Genomic DNA, 19,310 nt, shown 5'->3' on the forward strand with positions numbered 1-19,310 from the left:
GTGGACACAACCATCTTCTGCGGCGGCTGGTTAGCATCTCTGCATTGTCCGTCTGATGGACACCTGGACATGTATCATCCCTTACATATGGTATTGTGATCAAACTGGTTTCCAGCCCTACCTGGTACCAGTCCGACACCGGTACCGGCTCCAAAAGGGGGAGAATGAAACCAGAGCTGTGCATGTAGGTGAGGTTTACGTGCACTAATAACACACTAACTAATCTGCATACAAATCTTGTGCTTTTAGTTATATCAAAGTGCTGGGAGGGTTATTGGTGTGTTGTTGTGGGAACACTGGGATGGCAATGTTGAACCAGATTGGTGTGTCTCTGTGGAAACAGGCTTGCACACTGACATCAGCCTTTATGGGAAACATCAAAGCTTCATCACACAGATGAACACAAACATTTATGTCAAGCTGACAAATTCTTCTCAGCAGGGAAGATTCATTTGAGCTTTCCATGGTGTTTCACAACAACAACAACAACAACAACAACAGCAACAACAACAACAACCCTCTCAAGACTCCTTAGATTGTCTCTAAACTTGTCCTTTAATTATGTTCATTTCATAAGAAGCAAATTATACAAATATAGCTTTCGGAAAGAAAGGTTGTCTGTTTTTCTATTTTCCTGTCTTGCGCACATACTTTCACACACGGCTTCTCTTTCTCCAGACTTCCCTGCGTCTCACACACACACACACACACACACACACACACACACACAGCTCCAGGGCAGCAGCGGGTGGAGTGGAGCTGCTCTCCCTGTAGAATATCTGGTCCAGCTGGCATGCCTTTGTGGATGTGTGTGTGTGTTTTAGGGCGCGTGGAGCAAATAAGCACAGGTCTTTCCGGAACCCTGGGGAGATCAGTGGGGTAAGAGGATGCTAACATGCAGACGCACACACACACACACACACACACACACACACACACACACACACACACACACACACACACACACACACACACACACACACACACACAGAGGCTGCTCTTTGTAAGGTGCTAAGAGATGGCCGCCAATGAAAGGCCTATTGATCGATTCTGATGGGCGATCCAGGCCTTTGAATCCCATTAGAAGCGACTCTCTACTGGTGGCAACATGGGGGGTGGGGAGTGTGATGAAGAGGTGTGAGAACGAAGGAGAGCATATACACGCTGACTCTGAAGTCCAGCTTGTGTGAAAGATTAACCGCTTTAGTGTCTCAGGTCCTTCCCTCACACATCAACATCCACACTGAAACATCCGGATTAGCAATCAGCTGATGAGGCAGCAGCAGCGTTCAGTCGGACGTCGTGGAGGCTGAGCGGCGGTATTTCTAGTGGACCACGTCGACCTTGAAAGCTGCTATGAGACGTCCTTTGGACATACAGCACCTCCATTTGTTTCACATTTGGTTCAGTTCAAACTAATTCCACGTTTAGGTTGAATCAGTGAAGCTCTTACATCATTTCCCCAAAATGTTGGGATGCTGTAGAAAACACTAAAAGTAACAGATCTTCAAACCTCATCAGCTCATTTTTTGTTCCCATGAAAGATCAACAACACATCAGATGATGAAAGTGAAACTTTTTATGTAAAAAACGATTGTGAATCCTTACATTCTGGTGTGATATGCATTTTAGTGTTTAAGTGTTTGGAATTGGTGTTATAATAGTTTAAGTTGGTGAACCACCTCTGAGCTGGTTCCCCTGCAGTGATGGGCACATACGACGCCATCAGGCTTATATTTTGTGTGGATATTGTAGCTCATACGCGTACCCGTCTCCAGACAGGCGAGTTTCTCACTGCGACTCGATTTTATATGTTTAAAACTTTATTTGAATTCAAAAGTGAACATTTAACACACAAAATCAAAACTTTTCAAGTTTCAAAGGTTTGGGAAGAAGTCAATCATCACACACAACTGACTTCTCTGTGATTCTAATAAGACTTGGATTTGCAAAGAGGAGTGTTTGTTGGGACGCATGGAGAGGAAATCGTAACTCTACGCCTGCGCTGGCATCCACCATTTGTTGCCAGTCACTGGACTTGAATGGGGTCTTCCAAGAGGCTACCACTCTATCTTCTGAACAGACATCTGTTTCTGTCTATGCAACGTTCACTTTCAAGGCGTGAGACATTCATTAATTTATTCATTCATTCATTCATTCATCATCCGAACCGCTGAGTCCGATGAAGGGTGACGGGAAGATGGAGCCTATCCCAGCAGCCTTCGGCCGAGAGGCGGGGTGCACCCTGGACATCTCGCCAGTCCATTGCAGGGTGTCAGACATGTCTGCACAAAAAGCCAAAATGAAAATGAGGAGACATGTTTCTGGCGCTCTCACATGGATGAAGTGTGAGAAGTATTTATGTGACTGGAGAGAAGATGAAGACATTGTCTGGAGGAGTCAGGAAGGTCAAGAGAAGAGAGAAATATTCCAGGAAGGAAAAGTGAGAGGGAACAGAAGAAGAAGGGAATATGAGATGGAGGGAAAGAGAGGAGAAGGACAGACTGAATGTTTTATTGCTTCATATAAAAGCTTGACGCATAAAAACACAAAAACACACACAACCAAAACCTGCAGAGTCCTGCGGGAACGCCATCTCACCGCCGTACTTTCCTCCCAAATTTCATCATCATTATTACAAAGACTCTTTGATCAGATCATGTCTCATCAACCGACGCCTCTGTGTGTGTGTGTGTGTGTGTGTGTGTGTATGTGTGTGTGTGTGTGCGCTCAGCTCTGATCAGTGCAGAACACGACCTCCATGACAAACCTCAAAGTCATCTCAGTATCTGCTGTGCGCCTCGCTGATACACGAGTGCTAAAAGCTGGTATTACGAAGACTCTCCGACGCTGCGCTCCGGGCTAATATGCTAATGCTAGCAGGTAATCTGATCACTCAGGCTGTGAAGCGGTTTTCTTCCCAAACCGCGGCATGTATGCAAACCCGAGTTGCAACCTGGAAGGCCAACGCTGCTTAGGCGTCCTCACATCAACCTGCTGCAACTGCTGGACTCTCAGAGATGCCACCGAAACAAGATTAGCCATTAAAGAAGTGAAGATCTGTTTTGCAGGTTTCAGGATCTTTACGGCCATTATGAGATTCACTGAGACTGATGCTGATTGGCTGCTGAGTTTCAGGCACTGAGAAGAGGTTGTCCAATCACAGTTCTGAAAAATATCTGACGTTCTGCAGAAAAAAGGCTGATGTATGGAGAACCAATAAGGATCTGACGGAAAAAAGAAACTGGAGAATTATTTACATAAACATTTATATGTTCATTTATATTTTTCTACCTTCCCTCATGGTATGTTAATAAGGTGGGCGTGTCTAACCATGTTCTACTGCATAACTGGTCAGTGATCCGCAGGACTGCACCAAACCAGCAGCGATAACCATGCAATGAGACTTTTTCACATATATGACCGAGTCCGTGCATGAAAAGCTGTGTGTTCCTTCGGCCAAGACATGATCGCCTTGAAGCAAGAGGTTTTCTCTTTTCTCACATCTAAATTTCTCATTTATTAGTGACAGAGGAGAAATTGACAGGATTTGACACTTAAACGAAGGATTGTTAATAAGAAATATAAATTTAACTGAAAATTAAAGAGTAAAAAAAGAAGTTTTATAAATGGATCATTTTAAAATGAATCATAGGTATAAAACAAGCATGAAAATGTGATCATTCACGATATTATTTATTCATATATTCACATTTTATTATTATTATCACGATTCTGATGATAATTAAAGCCGTTGTAGCCGTCCATGTGGGCATGAACAGAATTCACGTGATCCAGGAAGAGCTCATGTGTTCTGCTGACCAGTCCTGTTGCTTCTTCATCAGCCTGGCCCGGCTAGCCCGGCACGCCAGACTGGACCGACATTTTCAACACGGAGCGACTCGGCCTGGAGTCCCTCCCCTCCACGGAGATTCACATCGGTCTGAAACAAACCGGCCACTCCGATTGGCTGATCTGAGGAGACTCTTGCGTCACCGACTCTTCAAAACAAGATGGTGCCCGGACGTAGCGGGAGTTTGTTTCTTTTTGCCGTAGTTTCTGACGTACGATTCAGTTGCCAACAACGCTGTGTCGCCTCAGGTTTTTACAGCAAGAACGACTCGGGTCTTTTATGGCTTCTGTTCTGCACGGCATGTTTATTTTCTTCTGCTGCGTTCGCTCTACTGAACACTTACGGCATCACATCGGCCTTTTTCTGATTGGTTTACTCTGCGCTTGTTGGTCGGCCCTGGAGGTCGGCCCTGGAGGTCGGCCCTGGAGGTGGGCCCTGGAGGTCGGCCCTGGAGGTCGGCCCTAGAGGTCGGCCCTGGAGGTCGGCCCTAGAGGTCGGCCCTGGAGGTCGGCCCTAGAGGTCGGCCCTGGAGGTCAGCTGAAGCGAGCGAGTCTCCAGACCGCCGGAGAGGCTGGCCTGCAATGCTGTCGTCCAGCAGCAGCAGGCTGGGCTGATCCCACCTCTCTACAGCGTGTGTTCTCCACCCTCCTCCTGCTAGCATCTGATTTCTCCGTCTTTGCTTTTAGACTCTCCCCGCTCTTCCTCTGTGCACACTCAGACACATGAATGCATACATAGCTTGTTATTACGGCCTGCTGTCTGACGTGCAGAAAGCAGGGCTGCTCTGCATGCCTTATCATGGTGTGATTGATGGTTGGCTGTTTTACTCTTATCGATTCTCTGCTCTCCATCTATTAAACGGAGGAAACGGAGCCGAATCGCTTGTGGAATAAGGCGCTGAAATACGATGGCTTTCCGATAGCCCAGCTAATCTGCAGAACCTAATTCATTCCCAACATGAGGCGGGCCCGTGCCGGAGACACAGACAGTCACGCTGCCTTTTCTGGAGCTCTGATAGATGTGTTTTATGTTTATTAGCTGTGAGGTATTTCACCAGCTTATCTGGAAATAAAGTGGGTCAGAGTGGCGGCTGCATCTGTAAAATGACTCAATCAGCCGTGAGATTTGCAGTAATTTACGAGGTTTGCGGGTGGTAATGATTGCAGAATGCACAGTGTCAGGTTTTATTTGGATAAAGTGGGTGTGTATGAACTCAGCGGGGGACGGTGAAGAGACGGCCGATGTTGATGCTTTATGGTGTATCTGTAAATGTAATATGTACAGCACGGTGTCGTCGCTGACTCCTGATAAAAAGAGCTTTTCTGTTGGAGGGCAGAGCTGATCAGAGGGGAGAAACGCTCCAACACCTCCCAGCTCTGTCAGCTCCTCTGATATGATGTACATCTGAATATTTACAGCACGGATGTAAACTTCATGTGATGATGCTGAAGCATCATTTGATCCTTTTACACCTGAAATCATTAGCTGAGAAGAGTCGAGGCGAAATGGAAAAGGTTTGAGTCAGTAGTTGGACATGTTTAGGGAATAATGACGGCTCTCAGCTGCTTTCCTCCATCCTTCCATCCGTCTCACTGTTTGCTTCCGCTCCATGAACATCGATGGCGTGGAGGTACGACCTTGTCCTGGGTGACTGATGCCATCGATCCTTCACCGCAGACGGAGGAACGCCTGCGACTGGGGGGGTCGGAGTCCGAACATTTGAACGTTAATATTTACGTGATAGCTTCATGTCCCTGATGAGGAAATGGGTTTAAATGATGCGAGAAAACCAAGAAAGTTCGGTTTTTGCTTCCGTCTGAGAAAGGCAGATCGAGACGTGTGAATGTAAACGTTGCTTTCAGACCGCCGTACGCACATCTGGAGGAACGGCCTCCGGTCACACCAACGAAGAAGAAAACTAAGGAAATGGTGTGAACTGAAACATTTATGCAGGTAGACCTGGTCTACCTGTCTCTGATGGAGGACCTGGTCTACCTGTCCCCTATGGAGGACCCGGTCTAGCTGTCCCCGATGGAGGACCTGGTCTACCTGTCCCCTATGGAGGACCTGGTCTACCTGTCCCCGATGGAAGACCTGGTCTACATGTCCCCTATGGAGGACCTGGTCTACCTGTCCCCGATGGAGGACCTGGTCTACCTGTCCCCTATGGGGGACCTGGTCTACCTGGTCCTGATGGAGGACCTGGTCTACCTGTCTCTGATGGAGGACATGGCCTACCTTGTCCTGATGGGAGACCTGGTCTACCTGTCCCCGATGGAGGACCTGGTCTACCTGTCCCCTATGGGGGACCTGGTCTACCTGCTCCTGATGGAGGACCTGGTCTACCTTTCCCTGATGGAGGATCTGGTCTACCTGTCCCCTATGGGGGACCTGGTGTACCTGGTCCTGATGGAGGACTTGGTCTACCTGTCCCCTATGGAGGACCTGGTCTATCTGGTCCTGATGGATGACTTGGTCTACCTGTCCCTGATGGAGGACCTGGTCTACCTGTCCCCTATGGAGGACCTGGTCTACCTGGTCCTGATGGAGGACTTGGTCTACCTGTCTCTAATGGTGGACACGGCCTACCTTGTCCTGATGGAAGACCTGGTCTACCTGTCCCTGATGGAGGACCTGGTCTACCTGGTCCCTAATGGTGGACACGGTCTACCTGGTCCTACTGGAGGACCTGGTCTATCTGTCCCTAATGGTGGACACGGTCTACCTGGTCCTGCTGGAGGAACTGGTCTACCTGTCCCTTATGGAGGACCTGGTCTACCTGTCCCTGATGGAGGACTTGGTCTACCTGTCCCTAATGGTGGACACGGCCTACCTTGTCCTGATGGAAGACCTGGTCTACCTGTCCCTAATGGTGGACACGGCCTACCTTGTCCTGATGGAAGACCTGGTCTACCTGGTCCTGCTGGAGGACCTGGTCTACCTGTCCCTAATGGTGGACACGGTCTACCTGGCCCTGCTGGAGGACCTGGTCTACCTGTCCCTAATGGTGGACATGGTCTACCTGGTCCTGCTGGAGGACCTGGTCTACCTGTTTCTAATGGTTGACACAGTCTACCTGGTCCTGCTGGAAGACATGCTGAGAATGATGTTGGAGTTGGAAAACACTGAAGCGAGCAGCAAACTTTCCCTCCAGAGAATGAAAAAGGGGAGGTGATGCAGGGTAACGTCTTAAATAGCGTTTTGTCTCCTGCTGTCTCATCAGAAAACTGGGCTGAAGATCAGAACAAGAAGCCTTCCTCATCTCGCTCTTGTCCCACTGCAGCAATCACACCAGCTGGAAGGGAAGGATTCCTGGATTCTCTTGGAGCCTAATTTTCTTCCTCCTCCTGCTTTTTCTCTACTGGGACAACACTGGTTTAAGGAATAGTGTCTAACTGGTTTAAGGAATAGCGACCAACTGGTTTAAGGAGGCTGCACGGTGGCACAGCAAGAGGGTCACTGGTTCAATCCTTGGCTGGGGAGGGGTTTGGCCAGTGGCCTTTCTGTGTGGAGTCTGCATGTTCTCCCCGTGCATGCGTGGGTTCTCTCCGGGTACTCTGGCTTCCTCCCACCATCCAAAGACATGCATGTTAAGTTAGTTGGTTACTCTAAATTGCCCCTAGGAATGAGTGTGAGAGTGAGTGGTTGTTTGTCTCTCTGTGTGGCCCTGCGATGGACTGGCGAGCTGTCCAGGGTGTATCCTGCCTGTCGCCCAAAGCCAGCTGGGATAGGCTCCAGCTTCCCCGCCACCCTGAATTGGATTAAGCGGTTCAGAAAATGAATGAATGAATGAATGGTTTAAGGAACAGAGTCCAACCCAACTGGTTTAAGGAATAGAGTCCAACTGGTTGAAGGAATAGTGTCCAACTGGTTTAAGGAATAGAGTACAACCCAACTGGTTTAAGGAATAGAGTCCAACTGGTTTAAGGAATAGCGTCCAACTGGTTTAAGGAATAGTCTCCAACTGGTTTAAGGAATAGCGTCCAACTGGTTTAAGGAATAGAGTCCAACCCAGCTTGTTTAAGGAATAGAGTCCAACTGGTTTAAGGAATAGCGTCCAACTGGTTTAAGGAATAGTGTCCAACTGGTTTAAGGAATAGAGTCCAACTGGTTTAAGGAATAGCGTCCACCACAACCAGTTGTTGCCTCTGCACAACGTTGTCCAGGTGCTGTTTCCTCTGAGTGAAGTATGTTAAAGCAATTTCTTGCCCAACAGAAACGTATTACTTTTACTATTATTAAATGAACGCAACTGAAGTGTCTTGCTTCTCATCTCTGGGACTTTTTCTGGTTCAGTCAGTGAACTTTTCAGGACCTTTGGACCATACAGGTACCAAAGCTCCTTCTGAAGCCAGAACCTGAAATCTGGGCCCGTGGCTGATGTGAATGAATCGGGTTGGACATAAATTTCTGACTGAAGAGTCTGAAATGGGAAAAGTGAAAATGATGCAAATTTTAAGGTTAGAGAAAAAAGTTTGAGGTTCAATTGGTTTATTCACAATGAATAGAAGTCAGCCCAAGCTGTGTGTGTGTGTGTGTGTGTGTGTGTGTGTGTGACTGATATCTGCAACATTTTCCCATTGCAACACAGCAGGTTGTCAAAAATGGTTAAGTCTTGGAGCTTGAGCACCTTTAGAAACACACATATGCACACACACTATGTCTATATCACACACACATACACACACACACACACACACACACACACACACACACACACACACACACACACACATCAGATCAGAAGGGGCTGTAATGGTGTTCAGAGACTGGAGTGGAGTGTTTGCCAACACTGCCTGAGGCTGTTTTGTGCCTCCATCTATCTGTCCAACCATCTATCCATTTATCATCTATTCATACTGTATCATTTCTATTCTCCTCTGGTTTTGAATCAAAGCAAACCAAACTTTATTTATAAGGGATGTTTCTTCCATAACAGCAGAGAAAAGGACTTCATATTACTAAAACAACAGTTTTTGCATCTTGACAAAACAAAGAACCACAACACACTCACACCATCCACACACACACCCAGTCATACTCCTTCACACACAGACCACAAACACTAACTAAACTAACAGACAATCCCTCACCCTCAGGCACAGATGAACCATGTAAGAAAACAATAACCTGAGAAGACATTCTATCCATGAGCAAAAAGGTCGTCACCATAGGAACCACTCAGATCAGACTGTGTCCACACCGCAACCATAAGGCTGCAGTGCAGGGGCCTAACTACCCGGACAAGGACAGTCACCATGGCAATATACACTTAGTCAGAGAAGATATACCTGATGCTAAGAGACCTCATGAGGGGTTTCATATTCTCCTTTTTTTATGCTTTTCATGCTTCCAATTCTGCAGTGGCAGCTATTTATTTATCTGGTTTACAACTGGTACACCTGGTTTACATTTTTCCTACATCTGAAATTAGGTCACTTATTATGGTTGTAACCCCTAAAAATCAGGTTGATTAAAAATGTTTTCTTAATTATCTGCAGATAAATGTATAAATTAGTACTGAGGGGAAAATACTTCAATTTTGACAAAAACGTTTTTACTGAACAAAAATCTGAGTGGTTAATAAAATGGACAGGAAGGAAACTAGTCTGTTCTTCTATTTATACACACTGCTCAAAAAAATAAAATAAAGGGAACTTAAACAACACATTGTAACTCCAAGTCAACCAGACTTCTGTGAAATGGAACTGTCCACTTAGGAAGCAACACTGATTGACAATCAGTTCCACATGCTGTTGTGCAAATGGAATAGACAATAGGTGGAAATTATAGGCAATTGGCAAGACACACCCAATAAAGGAGTGGTTCTGCAGGTGGTGACCACAGACCACTTCTCAGTTCCGATGCTTTCTGGCTGATGTTTTGGTCTGAATGCTGGCGGTGCTTTCACTCTAGTGGTAGCATGAGACGGAGTCTACAACCCACATAAGTGGCTCAGGTAGTGCAGCTCATCCAGGATGGCACATCAATGCCAGCTGTGGCAAGAAGGTTTGCTGTGTCTGTCAGCGTAGTGTCCAGAGCATGGAGGCGCTACCAGGAGAAAGGCCAGTACATCAGGAGACGTGGAGGAGGCCGTGGGAGGGCAACAACCCAGCAGCAGGACCGCTACCTCCTTCTTTGTGCAAGGAGGAACAGGAGGAGCACTGTCAGAGCCCTGCAGAATGAGCTCCAGCACGCCACAAATGTGCATGTGTCTGCTCCAACAGTCAGAAACAGACTCCATGAGTGTGGTATGAGGGCCCAACGTCCACAGGTGGGGGTTGTGGTTCCATCCCAACACCATGCAGGACATTTGGCATTTGCCAGAGAACACCAAGATTGGCAAATTCTCCACTGGTGCCCTGTGCTCTTCACAGATGGAAGCAGGTTCACACTGAGCACATGTGACAGACGTGACAGAGTCTAGAGATGCCGTGGAGAACGTTCTGCTGCCTGCAACATCCTCCAGCAGGACCGGTTTGGCAGTGGTGGGGGGGCATTTCTTTGGAGGGCCGCACAGCACTCCATGTGCTCGCCAGAGGTATCCTGACTGCCATTAGGTACCGAGATGAGATCCTCAGACCGCTTGTGGGACCATATGCTGGTGCGGTTGGCCCTGGGTTCCTCCTAATGCAAGACAATGCTAGACCTCATGTGGCTGGAGTGTGTCAGCAGTTCCTGCAACACAAAGGCATTGATGTTATGGACTGGCCCGCCCGTTCCCCAGACCTGAATCCAACTGAGCACATCTGGGACATCATATCTCGCTCCATCCACCAACGCCAAGTTGCACCACAGACTGTCCAGGAGTTGGCGGATGCTTTAGTCCAGGTCTGGGAGGAGATACCTCAGGAGAACATCCACCGCCTCATCAGGAGCATGCCCAGGCGTTATAGGGAGGTCATACAGGCACGTGGAGGCCACACACACTACTGAGCCTCATTTTGACTTGTTTAAAGGACATTACATCAAAGTTGGATCAGCCTGTAGTGTTTTTCCACTTTCATTTGGAGTAGAACTCCAAATCCAGACCTCCATGGGTTGAAATGTTTGATTTTCATAATTTTTGTGTGATTTTGTTGTCAGAACATTCAGCTATGGAAAGAACAAAGTATTTAATAAAAATATTTCATTAATTCAGAACTACAACGTGTTAGTGTTCCCTTTATGTTATGAGCTGTGTACTTTTAGCTTGTTAAGCTATGAGGCTATTTATGATAAAAAAAAAGGAGTATTTAAAAAAATACATGAAAAAAAAAATAGAAATATTAGGAATCTAACATTTATCTTTGTGTTTTTCAGAGATTCAAGCTGAATGTGGATAGTCACTGTTCTCTGAAGGAGAATATAATGGTGGAAGGCAAAGCACTGCTCAGTGTCATCACTTCCAACCAATCAGGTGCGTTCACATGCACACGCACACACATTCCTCCACATTTACACCTCACACTCAGACACAGTGAAACACATAGAGGTGTTCATAATCGAGCCTCAACCCGTTTCATTTATTATTAATATTTGGATTATCAGACTGACCTTCAGAGAGGAAAGCTCATATAAATGTAGCCAAAAGAGATGAAGAGCGATAAAGCTGTTGGAGTGTAATAAAACATCAGTGCTGTTTTCTGTCAGGGTTTTAATGTTGTTCTTTAATTTTAATTGTCAATGTTTTTGCCAATTTGTTACAAATAACATAATCAGACAGAATTATAATTAACAACTGAAGTGTTCAATTTGTTAGATTTTGTATTGAACCTGTAAACACAACCAAAAATTTACTTTGGGTTCCTAAGACTTCTGATGCAGATCTTAGCTTGATCAGACTTAGTTGCATCAACCGTAGTTATGTAAATCAGGTCTTAAAACTTCACTTGCCACCGTTTTTATATGAGGTTAGAGGTTTTGTTTTCTGAATTAATTTTTTTATACGTCACTTTTTTTATGATGATAATTAAGATTTATTTCCTGTTGACATCTGTTTGTGTCACATGGAGCTATGTTTCTTTTGGCAATGTCCAGCACACTGGATTGCCTTATGTAAAAAAAAAAAAAAAAAAAAAAAAGACTGTATGGCTAAATTTCCCATGCCTTGCCAAGATACCTAAAGTGGATCATGTTTTGGTATGAGGTTCTGATGAACATGTGGAATTTGGGCTACATTTCCAATTCGGAGCATCACCTTTGACTTTTAGGAAGCTTTGATGACTACACTGAGGCAAATTAAGCTGCCAATGATAAAAGAAAAAAAAAAACTTTTTAAGTGTCATATATGAATGTAACAATTCAGCAGTGGCGAGGGAATCGTACAGCAGATTTATTGTTCTTCAGTCCAATTTGGAAGCAAATTTCACTACAATTTTCAAATCTGTGAAGCCGGAAAGTGTTTTTAAATACACATTATTGACCAGCATTATTTTCTTATTATTTCTATTATATGAATATAATGTAAGCAGGGAATTTTAGCTAGAAAAGTAAATTTAAGCCCATGCTGACACAGTCTATACATGTCTTAACACGAGAGTCCATTGATCTGCCAAAGCTGAACATAAAATCCAATTAATAACCAATTGTTACATCGATAATGCTTTAAAAAACAGAACAGACTGACCAGTTGTAGTGTCAGCTTTCACCTTTCTGCTTTATCATACTAAAGTTTTCAGACATTACATAATTTTTCACATTAGATTTTTAATCAAATGGAAAAATGTGTGAATATTACATCATATCAGTGACAACAGATGTCTGAGTTGTCCAGTGAATAATAATGATTCCAAAATAGTTTTTGGGGTCAGGAAAATTTCAATGATGTGCTGACTAACATAGTCACATGTTGGGAACTGTGCAGTAAATGAATTTCAATATAACTTCCAAATTGATTAAATGCTCCTGAGCTTGTGCGGTTCCGACTAGATATAGTTGGACTCACCTCGACACATGGCTTGGGCTCTGGATCCAGTACCCTCGAGAGGGGCTGGACCTTCTTCCACTCTGGAGTTGCTCATGGTGAGAGGCGCCAAGCAGGTGTGGGCATTCTCATCAGCCCCCAGCTTGGTGCCTGCATGTTGGGGTTTACCCCAGTGGATGAAAGGGTAGTTTCCCTCTGCCTTCGGGTGGGTAGACGGGTCCTGACTGTTGTCTGTGCTTGTGCACCGAACAGCAGTTTAGAGTACCCACCCTTTCTGGAGTCCTTGGAGGGAGTGCTGGAGAGTGCTCCTTCTGGAGACTCCATTGTTCTGCTGGGGGACTTCAATGCTCACGTGGGCAATGACAGTGAGACCTGGAGGGGAGTGATTGGGAGGCATGGTCCCCCCCCTCTGAACCCAAATGGTGTTTTGTTATTGGACTTCTTTGCTCATCATGGATTGTCCATAACAAACACCATGTTCCAACATAAGAGTGTCCATATGTACACCTGGCATCAGGATTCCCTGGGCCGCTGTTCGATGATCGATTTTGTAGTCGTATCGTCGGACCTGCCACCACATGCCTTGGACACTCGGGTGAAGAGGGGGGCGGAGCTTCAACTGATCACCACCTGGTGGTGAGTTGGCTCAGATGGTTGGGGAGGAAGCCGGTCAGATCTGGCAGGCCCAAACATGTTGTGAGGGTCTGCTGGGAACATCTGGCTGAGTCCCCCGTCAGAGTGAGCTTCAACTCCCACCTTCAGCAGAGCTTCAACCATGTCCTGAGTGAGGCGGGGGACATTGAGTCCGAGTGGGCTGTGTTCGGTGCCTCTATGGTTGAGGCGGCCAGTCGGAGCTGTGGCTGTAAGGTCGTTGGTGCCTGTTGTGGCGGTAATCCCAGGACTCGTTGGTGGACACCAGCAGTGAGGGATGCCATCAAGCTGAAGAAGGAGTCCTATCGGGCCTTCTTGGCCTGTGGGACTCTGGAGGCAGCTGATGGGTACCGACAGCCTAAACGGCATGCGGCTTCGGCTGTCGCCAAGGCAAAAACTCGGGCATGGGAGGAGTTCAGCGAGGCCATGGAGAAAGACTTCCAGATAGCTTTGAGGCGATTCTGGTCCACCATCCGGCGGCTAAGGAGGGGGAAGCAGTGCTCTGTCAACACTGTGTACAGTGGAGATGGGGAGCTGCTGACCTCAAATCGGGATGTTGTGGGTCGGTGGAAGGAATACTTCGAAGACCTCCTCAATCCTACCAACACGTCTTCCGATGAGGAAGCAGAGCTGGGGGACTCAGGGGTGGACTCTATCTCTGGGGTTGAAGTCGCTGAGGTGGTCAAAAAGCTCCTTGGCGGCAAGGCCCCGGGGGTGGATGAGATCTGCCCGGAGTTCCTTAAGGGTCTGGATGCTCTGGGGCTGTCCTGGCTGACACGCCTCTGCAGCATTGCGTGGACATCGGGGACAGTGCTGCTGGACTGGCAGACTGGGGTGGTGGTCCCCCTTTTTAAGAAGGGGGACCAGAGGGTGTGTTCCAATTACAGGGGAGTCACACTCTTCAGCCTCCCTGGGAAGGTCTATCCAGGGGTCCTGGAGAGGAGGGTCCGCCGGATAGTCAAATCTCGGGTTGAGGAGGAGCAGTGTGGTTTTTGTCCTGTTTGCGGAACAGTGGACCAGCTCTACACCCTCTTTGGGGTCCTGGAGGGGGCATGGGAGTTTGCCCAACCAGTCTACTTGTGCTTTGTGGACTTGGAGAAGGCATTTGACCGCATCTCCCGGGGGCTCCTGTGGGGGGTACTCCGGGAGTATGGGGTACTGGACCCCCTTGTGCGAGCTGTCCGGTCCCTGTATGACAGGTGTCAGAGCTTGGTTCACATTGCCGGTAGTAAGTCGGATTCATTTCCAGTGAGGGTTGGACTCCGCCAAGGCTGCCCTTTATCACCGATTCTGTTCATAACTTATATGGACAGAATTTCAAGGCGCAGCCGAGGTGTTGAGGGGATCTGGCTTGGTGGCCTCAGGATTGGGTCCCTGCTTTTTGCAGATGACGTGGTCCTGTTGGCTTCATCTGGTTGTAATCTCCAGCTCTCGCTTGAGCGATTTGCGGCTGAGTGTGAAGCGGCTGGGGTGAGAATCAGCACCTCCAAATCTGAGACCATGGTCCTCCGCTGGAATAGGGTGGATTGCCCTCTCCGGGTCGGGAGTCAGGTCCTGCCTCAAGTGGAGGAGTTTAAATATCTCGGGGTCTTGTTCACGAGTGAGGGAAGGATGGAGCGTGAGATCGACAGGCAGATCAGTGTGGCGTCTGCAGTAATGCGGACTCTGCGCCGGTCATTTGTGGTGAAGAAGGAGCTGAGCCAGAAAGCGAAGCTCTCGATTTACCAGTCGATCTACGTTCCTACCCTCACCTATGGTCATGAGCTGTGGGTCGTGACCGAAAGAACCAGATCTCGTATCCAGGTGGCTGAAATGAGTTTCCTCTGCAGGGTGGCCAGGCTCTCCCTTAGAGATAGGGTGAGGAGCTTGGTCATCCGGAAGGAGATCAGAGTAGAGCCGCTGCTCCTCTGCCTCGAGAGGAACCAGTTGAGATGGCTCAGGCATCCGGTCAGGATGCCTCCTGGACCTCCCTGGTGAGGTGTTCCAGGCACGTCCCTCTGGGAGGAGACCCCGGGGATGCCCCAGGACACGCTGGAGGGATTATATCTCTCGGCTGGCCTGGGAACGCCTCGGGATCCCCCCCGCAGAGTTGGCAAATGTGGCTGGGGAGAGGGAAGTCTGGGCTTCCATGCTTTGGCTGCTGCTCCTGCGACCCGACCCCAGATAAGCAGCATGAAGATGAGGATTAATTGCTTTAGTGGGACTGTTTTATGGTTTGTGAAAGTTTCAAAATGTCAGTTTTAGCCCAGTATTTATTCTATCTCAAACAAGTCGGTGTTGTTAGCTAAGCAGTGGAAGACCCATGGTGTTATTTTCTGATTGGCTTGGCCCAGAGGAAGTTTGTCCTTACCTGCCATATGTAGACACGCATGTCCCTTCCTTGCAACATCACATCCTGCTGGAGTTTGGGCAGCTTTTACACACTGCTGCTTAGTGACTGAAGCCTTCTCCTGCATGTTTGCCAGGCCTGTTAATTATCAGCAGTTTAAGACATCTTAATTGCTTCTTTTTTACTTGTTTTCATAAATCAGATTGTTGTGGGTCCAGCAGAAGTCAGGGCAAAACAAAAAGAAAGACGGGAGAATCCCAAATAATGTCCTGTGTAATGAAAGATAAGATATAATGGAGGCCTCGGACAGGGAAAATGGGTTCTTATTGGGTTAACTGGAATAAATCTCTCTCGGTTTAATTTTTTCCCTATTGTTCCATACTTTATCCCTTATTCTTTTTTATCCCTCTGTTCTCCCTCCAGGTCTGAAGGATATTCTCCATATGGTTTCCAGCCAGTGGGATCAGCTCCAGCGGCAGATCCGGCGCCAACATGGCTGGATGCTCCGTGCCCTCCGCTGCATCCAGGCCCGCCTCCTCTATACCAGCCAATCGCATGAGCACTTCACATCCCTGTCAGACTTGTTAGCCAATCAGCAGCTCCCATGGCAAGTGGAAGGCGGCAAGGTAAACAAGTTGTGTTTTGTATTTATGCTGAGCTTGGAAGCTCTCTGTTTCTCTGCTTCATTTACTTTGCATCACTCCTCTCCTTTTCCTCTCTGGTTAATCCTCCATATCCCTTCATGTCTCCTTCACACACAAGTTCATGTTTACTGGCTTCTGTTTGGTTTTGCAAAATAGTCAGTTGGTTTTCGATAAAACTTTGTGTGAAGCAAATGAGGCAAATGGCACTGCAGCCTTTCCCTTCATACTTTAAGGCAGATTTAGCAGAATGTTTGCAAAGCTTGATACAGAGTTAAAGATAATGAATAATGTCAAGTTTTTTTTTCTTTGTAGAGATTCTTTCATTTGTGGGATCTTTTCTCTTTGTTTCCTGTGTTTTAATTCGGTGTGGTTGTGATAAGTATGAAAGCCAACTTACCGGGGGGGATCCCAACGTGTTCCCAGGCCAGCCAAGAGATATTATCCCTCCAGCATGTCCTGGGTCTTCCCCGGGGTCTCCGCCCAGAGGAACGTGCCTGGAACACCTCACCAGGGAGGTCCAGGAGGCATCCTGACCAGATGCCCGATCCACCTCAACTGGTTTCTCTCGATGCGGAGGAGCAGCAGCTCTACTCTGATCTCCTCCCGGATTACCGAGCTCCTCCCCCTATCTCTAAGGGAGAGCCCGGCCACCCTGTGGAGGAAACTCATTTCAGCCGCCTGTATACGAGATCTGGTTCTTTCCGTCACGACCCACAGCTCATGACCATAGGTGAGGGTAGGAACGTAGATCGACTGTTAAATCGAGAGCTTCGCCTTCTGGCTCAGCTCCTTCTTCACTACGAATGACCGGCGCAGAGTCCGCATTACTGCAGACGCCACACTGATCCGCCTGTCGATCTCATGCTCCACACTGCTCCTCCTCAATCTGAGATTCCACTGTCCGATCTGAACCCTCCTCTCCAGGACCCTTGAATAGACCTTACCAGGGAGGCTGAGGAGAGTCATTCCCCTGTTATTGGGGTTTACCCTCCAGTCCCCCTTCGTAAAAAGCAACCGAGTGACGGACCGAGTGACGGACCGAGTGACGGACCGAGTGACGGACCAACTCATGGACCGAGTGACGGACCAACTCATGGACCGAGTGACGAACTAAGAGATGTGATTGGGGTACATTTTCTCTGTATGTTGGATGTTGTTGACATTATCAGTGCTTATGGTGATAGGCTCCTTTTTTCGGCCCTGTTCAGAAGTTTGAGGTAAACAAGTTTCACTTTCTGTCTCCACTAACTTTAACTTTTATGCAGAAGTTTAACATTTTTTTGCTTTCTTAGCTTCTTGATTTTTCCTGCTTTCTTAAAAATTTTTTACACACTTGTAAAACTTTTCCTTCATGCATTTTTTTTAATACTTCTCTCCTTCCATCGTTCTTCTTGTTTATGTCTGGTGTGATCCATTTCTCCTTCCTCCATCTCATATAATCACTTTCATTTTCATTTTCCTTCCTCCTCTTACGTGTTCCCCTTTCCTCTCCCTCCTCCAACAGATCTCACTCTGGTTGTTTTCAGATTGTTTAGTTGCAATTAGAGCTGCAGCAGCCTGATCGCTGTGATCAGTCAACGGTGACAGCCATTAGCCAGCTAACACCTCAGTGTGTGTGCGTTTGTGTACATTTTAAAGGGAAATGTTTGTGTCTTTGTTCTGTGTGTGTGTGAGTGTGTGTGTGTCCATTAGTGGCTGGCCTGTAGCACATTAAGAGTCCATTCATTATCTGTGAATCTCTGTCTGCACTTAAAGCTTTGATCCATGAAACCTCCAAACAACAAACTGAGGTGCTGCTTGCAGCTTTGCAACTCAAACACCTGCATGCAGTGGAAGATCACATGTTCTGCATAATTCTTGTTTAGTTGTATGTTAGTGTGGTGCGCTGAATGATTTACTCCACATGTCTGCTCAGAACAACCGTTGACCAAACGCTGGCTGGCTGCACTAAACAGGAGAAACAACTGCTTTCGTTTGTCTTTATCTGGTAAAGATTGTGGTTTCTTTTCACAAGCAGGATGACATCTTTTGGAGACATTTTGGGACATTTCAGGACTAGACGGACTCGGATAAGAAACAAAAATCCAGCACAGATTGTCAGTAAATGAATGTTTGACGGAGCATTTCTTTGTCATAAATCTGCTACTGTTTCTTTTAAACAAGAAGTTGTTTAGAAATAAAACACATCTTGGATGGGGTCAAGGTCAGGACTGCCGCAGCTCCTCCATCCTGTTTATTTCCAGATTCTGGAGCTAATCTCATTCTGCCACGTTGTCAGAGAAGGTTCTGCTTTGCTTTCTCATTGGTGCAACCTACACACCCAACTCCGCTGCTCATCCCACACATGCATGTTCATTACAGACATGGCTCCATTTAAAGGAATCTCCGACGGTATCAGATTTATTACCACGAAGCATCATCAATACATACACATGATCCAGAAAACAACCATTTACTGATGGTTTAGTGCTAAATTTTATTTATAAAAGGTGTTCTTGCAGGAACAGCTTGGTGCTTGGCAGGTGACACGCAACCAGTGTAGATGTTCTGAAACCAGTACTTCCAGATTGATCTTTAGCTTAATAATTGAACTTTGGTATCTAATCCTTGACCAGCTCGGGTTTGTGCAGATGTGGGTCTGAACCGTGCAGACAGCAGCTGCCGGTCAGGTCATCCTCCTGCGCCATCCAAAAGGAAAATGGCTGCTCAGGTTGGAACACAAAGGACTTGATCAGCGCTCATTTCTCGATCAATAATCTGCAGATCAAAAGTGTGTCTGTTTTGTGGCTTTTGCACTGTGAACGCTTTACATTTACCTCTAGTCACCGCCATATGTTTCAGAGTGACGCGCCATTTAGAACCATTAGACAGCTTGATGGTGAATGTGGCTTCGCTGTGTGTTCATTATCTGCTGGTGCTCCTTAATGA

General features: G+C 47.0%; 1 protein-coding gene across 1 annotated transcript in view; it reads left to right on the forward strand.

The window, feature by feature from the left end:
• Positions 1–19,310, forward strand: part of akap6 (A kinase (PRKA) anchor protein 6) — a gene marked incomplete at its 5' end in the record, with an annotated part of 238,431 nt that overhangs the window by 63,822 nt on the left and 155,299 nt on the right. The window contains 2 exons of the mRNA XM_079261663.1: positions 11,156–11,252; positions 16,162–16,364. Coding sequence (XP_079117789.1) covers positions 11,156–11,252; positions 16,162–16,364 — 300 coding nt within the window. The remainder of the gene's footprint in view (positions 1–11,155; positions 11,253–16,161; positions 16,365–19,310) is intronic.

The sequence above is a fragment of the Telmatherina bonti genome (genome assembly GCF_933228915.1).
Source record: "Telmatherina bonti genome assembly, chromosome: 22".
In the NCBI taxonomy this organism is placed as follows: domain Eukaryota; kingdom Metazoa; phylum Chordata; class Actinopteri; order Atheriniformes; family Telmatherinidae; genus Telmatherina; species Telmatherina bonti.